The sequence below is a fragment of the Grammomys surdaster genome, unplaced genomic scaffold (genome assembly GCF_004785775.1).
Source record: "Grammomys surdaster isolate TR1022 unplaced genomic scaffold, NIH_TR_1.0 125889, whole genome shotgun sequence".
Taxonomy (NCBI): Eukaryota; Metazoa; Chordata; class Mammalia; order Rodentia; family Muridae; genus Grammomys; species Grammomys surdaster.
The window spans coordinates 1,937,280-1,953,514 of record NW_021620714.1 but is presented as its reverse complement, the minus strand read 5'-3'; the positions used below and the strand labels follow the sequence as shown (position 1 = coordinate 1,953,514).

Below are 16,235 nucleotides of genomic sequence, written 5' to 3'. Positions count from 1 at the left end.
ACACACCAGGAAGCTGAATTAATGGCTGCTTTCTCAGAACATTTTACACTTAGAGGCAGCTATTTGGGGGCACCTTGTTTGTACCAGATACTGGCAGCTGCAAGTAAAATCCTGGAGATGAGCCAGGCTTCATGCAGCTATGAGGACCAGCAACTGAGACAAGACAGGCTTGATACAGAAAGTAAAGAGACAAGGCATGGAGACCCTCAGAAGGAAGTATCACTTATGTAGAAGTAGGGAAGGGTTTTTCCAAAAACTTGAGCTTCAGTTCCTCACAGGATTGAAAGTAGAGTATGCCAGGGTTTCCCAAGCATGTCTGGTCATTCAAGGGACCCAGGGACTTTTAAAATATGGATCTTCAGATTCCTCCCAAGAGTTTACCAAAGCAAATATCTGAGGGAAGATATTGAGAATCTGTATTTTCTCACATATGTATGTATGTGTATATATATAAAATTGTAAATATTTTATTTTATATGCATTGGTGTTTTGCCTGCATGCATGTCTGTGTGAAGCCCCACTTACAGACAGTTGTGAGATGTCCTGTGGGTTCTGAGAGGAACCCAGGTCCTATGGACAAGCAGCCAGTGCTCTTAACCTGTGAGCCATCTCTTCAGCCCTAAGAATCTGTATTTTCAACATAAATCCAAATGACTCTTTAAAAGGAAAAAAGATTTATAACATGCTAGTACCCTTCTACATAGTTTGCCTATAGTGTTAACTCAGTCCGATTTTTGTTTTGTTTTGTTCTGTTTTGTTTTGGGAGAAAACCTGTGAGGTAGTGATGTTTTTATCTATATCTTACAGATAAAGAAATTGAAACTGTGGCCTAACAATAGTGTTTGTCTTAGAGCTTTCCTGGAAATCAATAGAAATGAAGGCTTCAGAAAAGAGGCGCCACCTGCTGGCTTTGCAGGGTCTTACGTCTCTGGGTGGTTCTAAAGCGTCTGTTCTAGCTCCTTCTAGTGGCCAGTGATACTCACTGACGGTTACCAGACCCAGCTCTTCCAGAGGAGTCATATGGTTATGCAGTTATACAGGCTCTGGCGTCTTCTTGTCTGTCTCTCCTGCAAGAGTCAATGACAAGGAACTACCTGGCCCAAAGTCACAGCTTCTAAAACTCAGAGATTGGATTCACACCTGGCTCTGTGCATTCATGATGACTCCCTATAGGAGAGCTTGTGCATACAGTACTAGAAGTGGACTGGCAGGCTAATGGAGAAAACGAGGTTACTGACACCTGGATGCCACTTAGGTCAGCATGGGTAGGAATCTAAACCCTCTGAGGAGTGAGCAGGAAAACTGGGTCTGGAGGCCTGGGGTGGGGGATCAGAAGACAGCAAACCTCAGACATCAGGGCTGTGCCTACACAGGGCAATATGCCGGCTACCTGAGGTTAGCAGTGGATGCCCAGCTGTGGGTTCTAGACATGGATTGCACACAGCCAGGACACATCATCTGCCAGGTAGAAAGGCAAGGAAGGCATTCTAGCAAGACAAGTTAGCTGTGGCTAGAGAGAATGAATTCTCAGGGTCAGCAGATTTATTACAACTACTATGTAATAGGCTATGTCCAACACCAGAAATTTTACTGAGGATTTTCATTATCAAAAATAGTTTTCTGTTCCCAACTTACAAGCATATTCTTATATTCTATAAGAAAGTGGCTATTTGAAATGTCAGTTCCCTGTCCCTAAAAGGCACAGCTAGGGTCTATGAGAGAAAAAATCTGCTAGGGATCACCCTTCTAAATAAGGCAACCTCGTTCATATTTCTCCATTCATACCTGGCCTGAGGGCTTCCCAGATTTCAGGTGCTTCCCTGAGCACTCTAGTAGCCTAGTAGGTGTATTTGTAGAAGAATAAATTGGACTGTGGAAACTCTGGCTCGTGAACATGCATGGACACACAAACACACACACAGGCACACCTTACCATCCTGGCCCCTAGAATCCTATGGTGTGACTACACACATGTGCATACACACACACACACCACACACATACACCACACACATACACCACACACATATACCACACACACCAGCCTATCTTGGCAGGACACCCAGTCATCCTGGCCTCTGGAATCCTATGGTGTGACTATACACATGTACATATACATGCACGCACGCATGCACCAGCACAAACACACGCGCCTGCACATGCCCGCATGTGTGTACACACACACATGCACACTCTTCCATCCTGGCCCCTTGTGTCCTATGGTGTGACTGTACACATGTGCATACACACACACACACAGGCACACCCTGCTGTCCTGGCCCCTGCCGTCCTGCGGTGTGACTGCAGTGCATTTCCTGCCTCCTCCTGTCCCCACAGCGTGTCAGGGGGTGAGCTGTTCGAGCGCATCATTGACGAGGACTTCGAGCTGACAGAGCGGGAGTGCATCAAGTACATGAGGCAGATTTCGGAAGGGGTGGAGTACATCCACAAGCAGGGCATTGTGCATCTCGACCTCAAGCCTGAGAACATCATGTGTGTCAACAAGACAGGCACCAGGATCAAGCTCATTGACTTCGGCCTGGCACGAAGACTCGGTAAGGCCCATCTCCCTGCCCCAGTGTTGCTACTGTGCGGTGGCAATGGCTGTGTGTGTGTTCTACACGCTGCATGTTGGAAATGTACAATGTTGGAGCCAAAATTCGAGTCCAGCCCCTATTCTAAACCTCAAGTTCCTTTTCTGTAGGGGGACTTAACAGCTCCTGCCCATAGGGCTGTTAGACGGCTAATACACAATAGAAACAGTCCTTATACAGTAAGCACTTCAGCCCTCACTACGCATGTGATGACGGCAACAGTGCTGGTGGTGGTGGTGGTGATGATGATGACAGTGATGATGACATTAGTGACAACGACTCATTTTGGTGGTGATGTCTCCCCACTCTGCATTATGTTACATTTTGAAGAGTACTTTCACATTCAAAGAAAATGTCTAACCAGCCTCATTCATCCTTACTCAGAGGAGGATGGAGAATTTATAGGCTAGGAGAGAACAAGATTCTCCAAAGCTTTGTCCAGCAGGTCCCAGCATGGGCCAGTGACATGCTGAGGCTGGACATAGAGACCCTGGACCCTGTGCACCGTGCTCTGTTATCAGCACCTTGCTGTTTAACCCCCTAACTTCTGAGATCTTCAGCAGGAAGAAGGTGGGGGTGTAGTGGGAGATATTTAAATCTCCAACCCAAATATGACTGGTCAATGAAAACACAACTCAGTAACTAGGAATATATTCTGTAAGCCTAGATTGGGCAGATACCCCTACACTACTCTGTTCCCCAGCTATGAGACCCTTATAACTTGAGGATTTTCCAGACCCTGCGTCTGTCCTTCCTTCTACCTCCTGCTTCCCAGTCGTCCTCTCCTTCATTGTCTTCCTCCTCCATTGTCTTCCTCCGGTCCTCCCCTCTGCTCTCTTCCACCAACTTTTATTTCTCCACCTCCCCTTCCTCTGCCCAATCACTGGCGCCAGCCTTTATTTTATAAATTAAGATGGGCAGAAGGTTCACTAGAATTCACCTGTGTAATGACTCACACCTCCTCTGCAGCCCTTCACAGGAGAGAGGAAATAGTATCAAAATACAAGGCTGGGGCTATCCACAGCATGGGGGGAGTGACCAGAACCTCTTTCCAGGCTTTGAAGTCTTTATGACCAGCAACTGCCCCATGTGCCCCCCTTCCAGTGTCCACTCTGCCTCCTCGGCTCTCCGTGTCCACTCTGCCTCTGTGGCTCTCCGGCTCTATCACTGAGCAACACCCTTCCCTCCCTCCTCGACGTTGTTCTGTTAATACACAGCCATGGGGGCTGGAGTGAGCAAGTCTTTATTCGGCCATCCTGTGAGAAGCAAGAAATACTTGGATGAGATTATGCCTGGTAAACCTCCCAGTCCTGGGTGAGGTTACGTTGGTCATCCAAAGGACACTGAGAGCTCAGTGAGGTCCTCCTAGGCCTGGACTTGCTTGCTGGTCAGCACAGTATGCCCAGAACCTTCCTTGATACTGAGAAAATGCTCCTGTTCTACTCTCTTCTGCCACAAGCAGGGGTAGGGACAGTGGCCAGTACACAGGCCCTTCCTTTGGACTGTAACCACCAATAAGTGGAACAAATAGGGAAGCACTGGCCTGAGGAGCTGGCAGCAACAGAGTCTACGGAACACCGTGTTCCCATTCCTTGGTAGAGGGACACTGTAAGAACAGCAGTGTCTGAGGACCAAAGAACAGGGAAGCAGTTAGAATGCACAGGAAGAATTAGGTGCGGGCTGGAGTGGGGCTGCAGGCCGCTTAGGCCTTTGTTTAGAATACTGACATGGGTCTGGAGGTGTTGAACCAGACTAACCATGGCTGGCATCTCCTATCTGGGCTGGACCACTGATGGGCATCTCTGCCCCTTTATGGCCAAGATAGACCACTTTGGAGTTTAGGCCCCTGTGACTATTGTTCAAGCATCTGGAAAGGAGAAAAAGAGGTTTAGAATAAATAGGAGAGGCCGTGGGTGGGGAGAATGGAGAACATGGACCAGCAATCAGACCATCAGGGTCCAAGTTCTGACCACTTCTAATGAGCTGAATGGGGAAGTGACATCACTTCCCTGCACCTCCCTTTTGTCCTAGTAGCACGACATTGTCCCTATCTCCTAGCATTAATAAGAATGCTAAGCTATAAAAATCCTTTTAAGGACAAAAGAATTATCCAGTAGCAAGAGAAATCCCTATGAAGTTGGCAACAGAGAATAGCAGACATAGTGAATGTTAGCATCACAGTCTACTTGAGATTACTGAGCACAAGTCACAGTCCCTACCTTGGGGGATTGCTAGAGACATGGGCCTGTGAAAGGACCACTCTGGGTCAGGTATTTTAATGGGCTCTTCCCCCAACTCTAGGCATTTAAGGTGGGTATATGGTTTGTTGGCTTTCTTGGTGTATGTGTTACACAAGCAATGGCAGGGCCTTCCCAGCTCTGTGATTTGCTGTCAACTGACCCCTCTCTTTTCTGATTTCAGAGAACGCTGGGTCTCTGAAGGTCCTCTTTGGGACCCCAGAGTTTGTGGCTCCTGAGGTGATCAACTATGAGCCCATCGGCTACGCCACAGACATGTGGAGCATCGGGGTCATCTGCTATATCCTGTGAGTCCCAAGGCTCGTGACAGGGTGGGGAGATGGTGAGGGAGAGGGCAGGGTGAGTCACGGGAGACCACATCCTCCAAGCAGAAGGGTCATAGGCTGCCGTCCCATCTCTGCCAGCCCACCCTGCTCCTGGGCTCCCAGTGAGTGAGCACCCTGCATCACCCTTCTGTAGCCACATCTAGTGCAACACACAAAGACCCCCCCCACCGGGTGCCACCTGGAGACTTTGGTCAGGCTCACGAGGTGAGAGGAAAGCCAGATGGGATTCTGTGTCTCTTCACTGTCTTCTGAGGACAGACGCCCATCCTCACAGTATGGACACACAGTCCCTCTGCATCTCTCACTCCAGTACATGTACTGATTAATAGGTACTTTTAATAGAGAGGCTTATATGGAAACAACAGACAACAGAGACCAATACAGTAATTAGAGTTAGTGATGCTGGAGGGAAAGGGGAGAAGCCAACAGTGTACACCGGTGCTTGGCAACCCATAATATACCTGAATCTCTGTGGCAATGCCTCAGATTGCAAGCATTGCCTCAGGACTGGGCGGCCTGAGATGCTACACTTATTAATAGAAGCCGGGTGCCCATAGTGTTTGTCCAAGGTTACATTTGGAGTAGCTGACCTCCATGTACCTTTTGTTGGGTTGTGCTGAAGCTTCGGGCCTCAGTCATTAGCCTTAGAAGCAGCCCTTGAGCTTGTGTGGTAACATGCAGGTATGGAATAATCTCCCTAAAGCTGTGGCACACGCGCAACTGCTAAAAATATTGTTGTGAGGATTATAGCTCAGTCAGGGTGTGTGGGGAAAAATTAGAGAGGCTGCAGCGGTGGTGGAGGCCCGGGAGGCTTCCACACTGCCGTGGGTCCCACATGCAGAAAAAACGTCTAATGTTCCAGCAGCCTGGAGGCTTTCGCGGTGGCAGGCCCCAATGACACAAGGAAGTCCTTTGTTCCAGAAAGGTTTATTATCATGGCAGATGGTGGATGGATTTGGATGTACCCCTGTAAAACTCAGGGCAGTCCCGAGTTATATAGGGTGGGAGAAAGGGGGAGGATCTGGGGAGGCATGCTTAATTTGCTCTGCCCTCTGGCCTTCATTAGTATGTAAATCCCTAGGGCCTGAGTCCTCTAGTCACGCCCTCTACCTGTGCACTTTGGGAGGGGCTGTAATGGCTGGCCTACGTGACTGAACAATGTAATTCTATGGAGACTAGACTGCTTTTCAGGACCCTGGGTTCTGGGGGCGCACTGAACTCCTGCCGGTTCTCATGCAGAGTCTCAGGGTTCTAGGCACATGCCCGAGCATGAAACAGAATACCCTTACGCAGTCCCACAAGGGTGTAGCTCAGTCAGGGGGGGTGCTTGCCCAGTGAGCATGGGGTACTGGGTTCAGTCTTCATTACTGCATAAAAACATGCAGATATAGTAGAGCTTATTTCAGTCCCAGCACATGAGAGAGAGACGGGAGAATAAGAAGTTCAAGGTTACCCTCAGCTACATAGCCAGCCTGGGCTACACGAGACCCTGTTTCAAAACATATACATATGTATATTTTTATTAAGACAAAAAGGAAATTAAGTATTCTTCATAGAAAATTTAAGGAGGCTGGAGAGATAGCTCAGTGGTTAGAAACATTTACTATGTTTGCAAAGGACCCAGGTTCTGTTTCTAGCCCCCCGCCCTCCATCAGGCGACTCACAGCTGCCCACGACTCCAATTCCTGGGAATCCAAAGCTGCCTTCTGGCTCTGACGAGTGCCTGCACACATTATGATGCACACAGGTTCACGCAGGTACGTGTGTATACAAACACACATACATATCAATTTTTTAAAAAATTAATTTAAAGGGCCTCTCAAAAAAATACAATCTAAGACATTTGGGGTCTTCAGCCCCCAGGGTGAAAGGTGACTCTTAATGCCCAGTTGATTTGTGGAACACTATTAGAAAAGCTTTGGTGTGGTGGGCTTTCCGTATCCTCAGAGTTTTACTGTCAATGTGGCCTGTGAGGACAGCCTCCCTCACTTAGACCTGTGCTGCAGCATTTGTACCACAGAGTCCCTGCCTTCCCTGCCTTCCCTGCCTTCCCTGCCTTCCCTGCCTTCCCTGCCTTCCCTGCCTTCCCTGCCTTCCCTGCCTTCCCTGCCTTCCCTGCCTAGAGTCACCCTCCTCAAGGCCAGAGAAGAACCCATGCATTTCTCTGCCTTCCCCTGTGCTCTCCAAGAGGAGCTGCTAGTGACTAAGGACACTGCACTTGCTTCTTCATGCTCAGAGAGCCGTGAGCTCAGCCCCCCTCTTCTGTAGCTTCTGGGCCAACCAGAGCTCATTGTGACCTCTGGGCCCCAGTGAAACACTGAGCCCTGCAGAAGCCTCATTTGGTCAGCTCGCTCTGGCCAGACCCTGCGGGGGCCACTTTGGCTCAGCTTGCTCCCAGCACTTGCAGCACTGCCGTCTGTGGGAGGCTGCTGTGGCGTGAGGATCATGTGATCTTCAGATGTCACAAAATCAGGTCTGATCCCAGCGCAAAGGCAGAGTGGGTCGATGCAGGGGGATGATTGTATTGGACATCAGAGTGCACGCACAGGGCCATGGAAGCTGCATCGCTGGCCACTTACCATGGCCTGGGCAGGCCACCAAGTGTTCCATTTTGCCCAGAACTAATAGTTTCCTAGGGTACAGGACTTTGAGCACAAAAATGGGGTTGGACCCCGACAAACCAGGACCAATTGCAGCAGTAGTAGAACTGCTTGGTAAAGGTTGACAGTGAGCACATTCGTGCCCCACACTGAGTCAGAGAAACAAATACAACCAGGATCCTGCAGGCCCGGTGTCCTCTCATGCTCACTGTCCCAGGAACCTACACCATCAGAAGAAAGCTTCTGAAGTTAGGGGTCAGTTCTGTCCATTCCTGGTCTTCATGAAAAGACCCAGAAGGAAGTGACTGGCTTCTTTTAGTCAATGCTGTGAGTCTAGTTCATACTGTTACGTACAACTGTGGATGGTTCATTACCCAAGCTTTGCAGCATGCCATTGTGTGGACATAATCCAGTGTACGATGGGACCTTAGGTAGTGTTCAGTTTGTAATGTTATAGCCTTCTGGCACATGTGAGTTTTAGAGAGAATGCTGTGTATTTTCCACTGGAAATGTTATCTGGGACTTGGCTTGCTGGGTCAGAAGAGCACTGTGTTTTAAAATAACAATTATCATAGGTACTATCTTACCCCCGCCCCAATTGCTTACTAGATTGCTTTTAAAGTGAAGACTAAGAAATAAGGACTTTTTTAAAAAATAAGGAAGATAACCTTGTGTCAGGAGTAAAGAGAGGGATGGCAGGGAGGCAGCAAGTCAGCTTAACCCAGCTCAGTGTCCTGACAGCTGCGCCCTTTGCTGTGGCAGTTCTCTGGACTGTTCCTCAAGGGTCACTTCAAATCTGGGAGTTTCTCTTTGGAGCTAGGTTCTCTCAGCAGAACACAGGATGCTCAAAACAAAAGCTGAAGCCAACAAAATGGCTTCCTTTACACCCAGATGTCCAGAGGTGGAGCTGCTGCTGAGGCAGCTGAAGAGGCCCTCGATGCCCTGTGGCCTCTTGTGCCCAGCCCCATCCCTTCAGAGCTGGGTCATCCCTCTAACAGTTCCTATGCTGGCCCCTCCCACCTTTGTATAGAATGCTTTCCTGTGGGAAAATATAAGGCCGCAGCAGTGGTGGAGTCCTGAGGGCTTCCACGCTGGCGGGTCCCACATGCAGGAGGAGGTCTAGGGTTCCAGTGGCTGGGGGCTTTGGCGGCGGCAGGCCCCAATGACACGAGGAAGTCCTTGGTTCCAAAAGGGTTTATTGTTATGGTGGATGGTGGATGAATCTGGATGTACCCCCCCCCAAAACTCAGGGCAGTCTTGAGTTAAATAGGGAGGGAGAAAGGGGGAGGATCTGGGGAGGATCTGGGGAGGTATGCTTAATTTGCTCCGCCCTCTGGCCTTCATTAGTATGTAAATCCCTAGAGCCTGAGGCCTGTGGTCACACCCTCTACCCGTGCACTTTGGAATGGGCTGTAATGGTCTACGTGACTGAACAATGTATGTCTATGGAGATGAGACTGTGTATCAGGACTCTGGGTTCTAGGGGTGCGGCCAAACTCCTGCCTGTTCTCACGTAGAGTCTCGGGGCTCTAGGCCCATGCCCAGCCATGAACCAAGATACCCTTTCCCTGTCCGAGAACAGAGAAAGCGAGAACAACAGCATCGAGAGCGCTGCTGGACATCCTTGGCCAGATGCTAATGTGATCAACACTTGTTGGTGTAGTACCTCCTAATCTACCGACTGCACTGTCATGGCATGGCAGTACAGGGGCATCCAACCTCACTGTGAGAATTGGAATTCTAGGAAAATCCAGCTCAGGAATTAGGGTGGTTCCTATCTTTGCATAGAAACAATGGCAGCTCTGAGGTGATTCTCCTGAAGGGAGGGATTCCTTGGATCTCCTTCTTAAGTTAGCTTGGTTCAGCAGCTAGAGAATGTGAGGGAGCTCCAGGCCACACTCCCAGAGGGACACCATAAACCAGCCTTCTTGAGACCTCCCTCCCTCTGAAGGTGTCCCCTTACATCTTAAGGAGAATACTTGTCACACTCCAAAAAGCCAGTGGCCATCCCTTAACACTGTATACAAGTCAGGAAGACGCCGGAGGGAGGAGAAGTATGTGGCTGTAACCTGTCTGCACTGCTGGGACTGGGCTGCCCTCATCTCTGCTGAGCCCAGGAATTCATCTGACTCCCTGCCTCTCTGATCCCTTGCCAAACCCAGCCACTATCTTCAGATTTTGCTTCCCAGAAATTCCAGCTCTGGCAAACATGATTAAACCCCCAGTTTAGTCCTCAGTTCTTCCCATGAATCACATTGTCCACTGGGGATTCTTAGGGTTGAAATGGGACAAAGCCTAAACCCTTCTGAAGCACTCAGTAGTTCTACTGGCAGGCATGTGGCCTCTTAACTACCACTGTAGCCAGACCATGTCTGTAACTTTAAAGACAGTGATGGATCAAGAGTCCCAGGGACATTTCCATGCTTTCTACTCTCCTGACAGCCCACCCTGAGGAAAGAGCAGGCCTCAGCCCCAGGGTCGCAAACAGAGTCTGCTGTGGGGAGATTAAGAATTCATTGATGCCAGACATGGTGATCTTAATTCCACCATATAGGAGGCAGGTGGATGTCTGCATTTGAGGGTAGCCTGTCCTACAGAGCAAGTTCCAGGACAGCCAGGGCTATCCAGACAGACTGTGTCTTGAAAAATAAAAGAAACAAAAAAAAAAAAAAATTAAGCCATTAGGGTGTCTGAGAGTTGACTCAGCAGTTAAGAGCACTTGCTGTTCTTGCAGAAGACTTGGTTCCCAGGACCTAGATAGCAGCTCACAACCCTCTGTAACTCCAATTCCAGGGTTTCTGATACCCTCTCCTAGCGCCCTCAGGCACCAGACACACATGTGTTACACAGGCATATATCCAGGCCCTCGTATACGTAAAACAAATGAGAATTAAGCATCCAGGGCTGGGGGACCCAGCAGACTGAAAGAAGCCCGCTTTAGCGTGCGTTAGGCCCCAGTTGGGTGCCTAGCACTGTTAGAACACCCTGAAGTGTAAGCTCCGTGACTCAGATTTGAGAATGAATGTCAAGAATCCACATCCTTGAGAAAGAAACCAAGTATCCAAGAACTTGCCCAGACAGATAGCGATTTTATGAAAACTGGTAAGTTCTTTGATTTAAAACTAGATAACACTGGGGGTGGGAGTGTCCTAGAGCATTAGTGTATTTGCTAACTGGTTAATTGTTTGTTTTTTCCCTAAGATAAAAATACACATGACCCTATATGCAAATCCTAGCAATAAAGTCCTAAATAGAAAAAAAAATAGAAACTTCAAACTAAGCGTAGCTATATATACCATCCCAGCACCTGTAAATTAGAGGCAGGAGGATCATGAATCTTAGGCTAGCCTGCACTACACTACACACTGAAATCGAAATATAACAGAAACACAAGCATTACTAAAATATTCTAATTCTACCTATCCATCATGGTATCTGTACCAGTATTGTAAGTTTCGAATTCAAAGGGAACTAGGGCGAGTGGGGGCCTGGGCAGGACAGAGTGTTTTAGATGGATGTGCTGCCAGGAAGGAGCACTGCCAAGGCCAGAGGCTGGGGCTCCCTGTGCCTGCAACGTGGACAGCGATTAAGACCTATCTTTGCAGGATTCCAAGTCCTAATTAGGAAAGGAGGCACGCAGAAGGGGCCCTCTCGGCATTCCTCAGCACCGCTGTTTGCTTTTCTTGCTGTCTTTTGGAGCACCACGGGACTCGGGCCCCTCCGTGCTTCAAACAGAATATGAAAAGGCAAGCAAAAGCAGGTGCCCACAAGAAAAGACAGACTGCATCATGGTGGAGCCTGCTTACGCCACACACATCACATGGAGTTGGAGGGAGCCGAGGTCCCCAGGAAACCCATCCCAGTTCCTATAGCATCAAAATGGGGTAGCACATAAAAGTGTGAACTCAAGGACTGGTAACCTCAGCCCCTCTTGGTTACGTGACCAGAAAGGATTTCGATTGCCCTCATGGACTTAAGTCAGTGCCTTGCTTAAGAAGAGGTATCTGCAATAGTTTAGTATTACTCAAAACCACAAGTATATTAACTAGAGTGAGAAAATCCACACCCACCAGCTCTCTATTCTCTGTACTTGCATTCCGCAGAGGGCTTCTCCCGTAGCCAGCCTTCTCCCAGTGCTTCAAGTGGGTGTTGTTCAAGCACAGTGTTCGGGTACAAGCAGATTTCATAAGCTGTGGTCTTCTGAATGCTGAGCAGCTCCAGCAGCTGTCAGTGCGTTGTTGTTTATGATGATGGATTAATAAGGATTTGGAAGGAGGATGTTCATAAATCCCTGACTTAAGAGGGCCCTAGATATATTTCATGTGGTTCTGATAGGGTCAGGGGAGGTCTAAGTGTATACTTTGCAAACTGAAGAGGCGAGGCTATTTGTTGAAGCATTATGAACAATTTCAAGATGGTAGCAATAGAGCATTAACGTTAGGCTTGAGCTTCATCTCAGGGTGGGACTCCGGACAACTGCTCAGGTCGACATGCAAGGGGAGGAGGCTGGCTGGCTTCCAGAAGAGGTACGTAGAGGCCACACTGAGAACACAGTGTGTTCTGTTTGACTCTGAGATCACTGCCTTCCAAATCGTGTTTTGCTTAGGCTATGGGGAGATAGTAGAGACCTGTAGGCTATACCTGGTACCAGACGACCCTGACTGTGGGCTGCCCAGAATTCTAGTGCGATGCATACAGCTTTCTTAATCTGCATAGAAATATGAGCATGCAGCAGCAGTCGGGGGTGGGCCTGGGCACCCAGGCTCCAAGTTTCACATCTCAATGTCTGGGAATCTTTGGGCAGGCTACCTAACAAATTCTGGGCCTCGTTTGCTGTCTCTATATAATGAAGAAGTGAAGATTACCTGTGTTCCGGGGCAATGTGACGATTAAATGAGTTTATCTATTTCAGAGCTTTATACTGCAGGTGGTAACGTGTGCTCAGTGCCTACTGCTAATGAAGAGGGGACAGGGACAATGTAGTTGAGAGACTATTTTAGAGCTGGAAGAAAGCGTGGTCTAGAGAGTAGGGATAGTGCCGAAGGTCGGTCGCTCAGCTAGTAAACAGGCTGCACTCTGTCTCCTGCTGCCTAACCTGTGTTTCAGTGTCACATAAATGTTACAGGCAAGCCGACACCTCCTCACTGATTGAAAGCCCTCATGTTTATTTAACTAACGTTTGATGAGCCATCCTTGTATTTTGCCTCCCCCAACCCCCGGAGCTGGAGGTTATAAAGTAGGAGACTAGAGAAGAGTCTACAGGCTAAATGAGAGGAAGGGCCCACTGAAGGCTCTATAAGGGCAGAGGGCCAGCCTGAGATCAGGATAGAAGAGGGGGGAGGGGTTTCTCGGGTAGATTTTATGCATAGTCTGTAGATTAATCAAGTCTCCCACCTCAGCCTCACAGGTGGTTGATATAGAGGTTGGGGATACCCCTAGGTGCAGTGAGTGACTGAGGAGAGATACAGAAGCCCTATGGATTTCCTCTTGGAGGTAGAGGAAAGGCAGGTACAAGAACCATCTGGTGTATGCTTGGAGTGCAGGGCTGAGCTTCATCTTTGACCTCAACACTCAGAGGAGTCATGCTCCCACCCGTCCCAGCCTAACCCCCTTCCTTCCTGTTCTATTTCTCTTCTCCCCAGGGTCAGTGGACTTTCCCCCTTCATGGGTGACAATGACAATGAGACCTTAGCCAATGTCACTTCAGCCACCTGGGACTTCGATGATGAAGCCTTCGATGAGATCTCTGATGATGCGAAAGATTTCATCAGTAACTTGCTGAAGAAAGACATGAAGTAATGAGCAGGGATAGCAGGCTCGTCGGTCTCTGGCTACTTCTGGGAGGCAGGGCCTACACCAGTCCTGTGTTCCCTGAAGAGGAAGGAGTGTCCAGTGAGGGCCAAGCCAGTGGTTGTATGGAGTGGTTCTGCTTTCTGATGCAAGGCACCCCGCCCCACTTTATAGAAGCATAGAAACCTCACTGGATTGGTGACCCCTGAGCAAGGGTCTTGAGGAAGTCTGACTGTGGCCCTTGAGGTCCTATAGACTCCATAGGCCCTCTTTAAGGCTCACTGGGGTGTGGGGGGGAATGCCTGCCTAACTTACAAGTTCAGATTACAGAAATAGTCAACAACCCATTTGAGGGGCCTCTTTATATCCCCAGATTACTCTGGCTTGGTGTTTCATTCACACTGAAATCATTCCTTAGATATGGCCCAGTTCCTTCTAACACACAGCACATTGGTGAGCAATGGATGCTGGGATGCTCCTGCCTTTGATGGCAAGCTGTGAAGAATGGTGAAACAGACAGCCTTTATCATAGTTGGAGAGAGGCTGGGTGGAGGAGCTGGGCAGGGGTTACACGGCTTGTTGGTCTATCTCTCCAGGTGAGCGGAGTCAGCTAAACTCAAGCCAAAAGGTAAGAGGCTCTGCTTGAGAGGCTTTGTGCTCCTCGGGAGAGATACCAGGGCAAGGAGCTCTAGGGTGTCATGTGACATTCTGTAAATGAGTATCCAGAGGCAGAACCTGTTTCCAGTACCCCAACTCTACCCCAGCTCTGCGTGGGATTTGGCAATAGGGGACAGTTGGGACCATGCCAAGAAGGGTGTTGTTGACATAGGTGGTGTAGCGGGAGCAGATGAGAGGCAGCCACCTCCAGGGATAGGCAAGAAGTTCAGAGCTAGCAGGCGATTTCACAACCTGGCTTCCACTTGTCCACCTGGTCTGTAGCTCCCTGTGCTGTAGCTTGCCACCTCCCACCCAGGAATGGGAGAGTGGTTGCTACGGGAGGGAGGCTCTTAGAGACCCTCTTAGGTGGCTGTATCTATTTCTCCAAATGCCCATTTATCTGAATCCTCTTGAGCCTCCCAGACTCAGACTCCCCAGGTGACACCCATACTTCCTCACAGTGCAGTCCCTGCCTCTTAGTGGCCACAGTTGTGTCAGAAGTAGACATGACCCAAAAAGAATCTGCATGTCATGAGAGTCTGGGTTCCCCTTCAAGGTGAAGGTTCTTCCTCCTAAGATAGATATCGTCCTTCTGATAACTCTGGCCCAGGGATGGCTTTTGTAAACTAAACTTCATTCATACATTTGATAGATGAGGCATTGTTTGTACCTCATTTTCTTATCTGCTCTTAAAATGATTTAGCAACAGACTGCATTGGGCATGTGCTCATAAAATGGACTCACGGAAGAACCAGCTTCATCAAGTAGAGTAAAACATTACATTCTTTTAAATCCCTAAACCCAGCATATCTTCCACCAAAGACCACTATCTGTCATTTTTAGTGTCTTTAATAAAGTTATACATGCAAAATGTAGACATTAAAAAGATGTAAGTCAATTAAGACATCATGATCCTTTTCTCTAAAGATTCCCCCACACTGAGCTGTGCTTCTCTCTAGTTACTCTTCCCCTGTATTAGCATGTGTTTTTTTGGACTTAGTCTTGTTGCAAGTAAAGTGATGCCCTTGAAATGCTTCCAGATTCCAGAAGCTCTCAGAAAGAAGAGATGCAGTTCTTAGGCTGCTGTAACTTAGGAGTTGAGTGTAGGACACACCCCTTTGGATTGTGACAGGAAAACCTGATATTCAGCCACAGTATAAGACATGAACATTCAGAGCTTCTTGCAGGTTTGTCTTAGTGTTCCACTCTCATCCCCTATTTTAGGAGGCCAAAGGGTCAGGCCCGCATGTGACCAGCAGAAGGACAAACCTCCCTGGAATATGGTGCTAGACCTGTCTGCCTTAGAACCCTGACCCTCTTGGGCCACAGAAGGTTGAGGATCTGCTGGTGGTTAGGCTGGGTCCAGTCAGTGCAATCAGACCAAGGGGGAAAGGGCAAGCACAAAGTGCCCCTGGTCATGGTGTGTGAACTGGGTACAGGCAGACCTGGGCTGTGCCCCGTGTAACCAGGGATAGATGGCATCCCATGTATCATCTCGGAAGTCCCCTCCTGCTCAGAAATCCTCTGATCTCTGCCTCCATCAGAAACCGTCTGGACTGCACCCAATGCCTTCAGCACCCATGGCTGATGAAAGACACCAAGAACATGGAGGCCAAGAAGCTGTCCAAGGAACGGATGAAGAAATATATGGCAAGAAGGAAGTGGCAGGTAATGTGGGCTCAGTGGGGTAGGATGCTAATCTTCAGATTAGCGTCATTTGGGCCCAGGTGGCCCTAGTTTCACTCCATGAAAGTTTGAGTTTGTTTCTACAATGACCTGTGTCCAGAGAAAGTTGATTAAGGTGCTGAGTTACTAACATCCTTGAGCACAAAGTCCTTAGCTCAGAGGAATCTTCAGACCTGCTTGGCTTTGTCTCCTGGGGACCAGAGGCCTTGTGCAGCCTCCCCTCAACCAGGCTAAACTGCTAATAGCCATGTCTTCCTGGTTGCCAATGAGCAGCATGACCTTGAAGGGTGTCTAGCAGTCCTGGAGAAGTTGGGACCCTTAAGG

The 16,235-nt window shown here is 48.8% G+C and overlaps 1 protein-coding gene across 2 annotated transcripts in view; it reads left to right on the top strand.

The window, feature by feature from the left end:
* The window catches only part of Mylk (myosin light chain kinase), a 188,648-nt gene that overhangs the window by 160,057 nt on the left and 12,356 nt on the right, over positions 1-16,235 (top strand). For both annotated transcript variants that reach the window (XM_028752285.1, XM_028752284.1), the window contains exons 26-29: positions 2,338-2,555; positions 5,016-5,139; positions 13,421-13,573; positions 15,770-15,893. In XM_028752285.1, the coding sequence (XP_028608118.1) occupies positions 2,338-2,555; positions 5,016-5,139; positions 13,421-13,573; positions 15,770-15,893 (619 nt within the window). The remainder of the gene's footprint in view (positions 1-2,337; positions 2,556-5,015; positions 5,140-13,420; positions 13,574-15,769; positions 15,894-16,235) is intronic.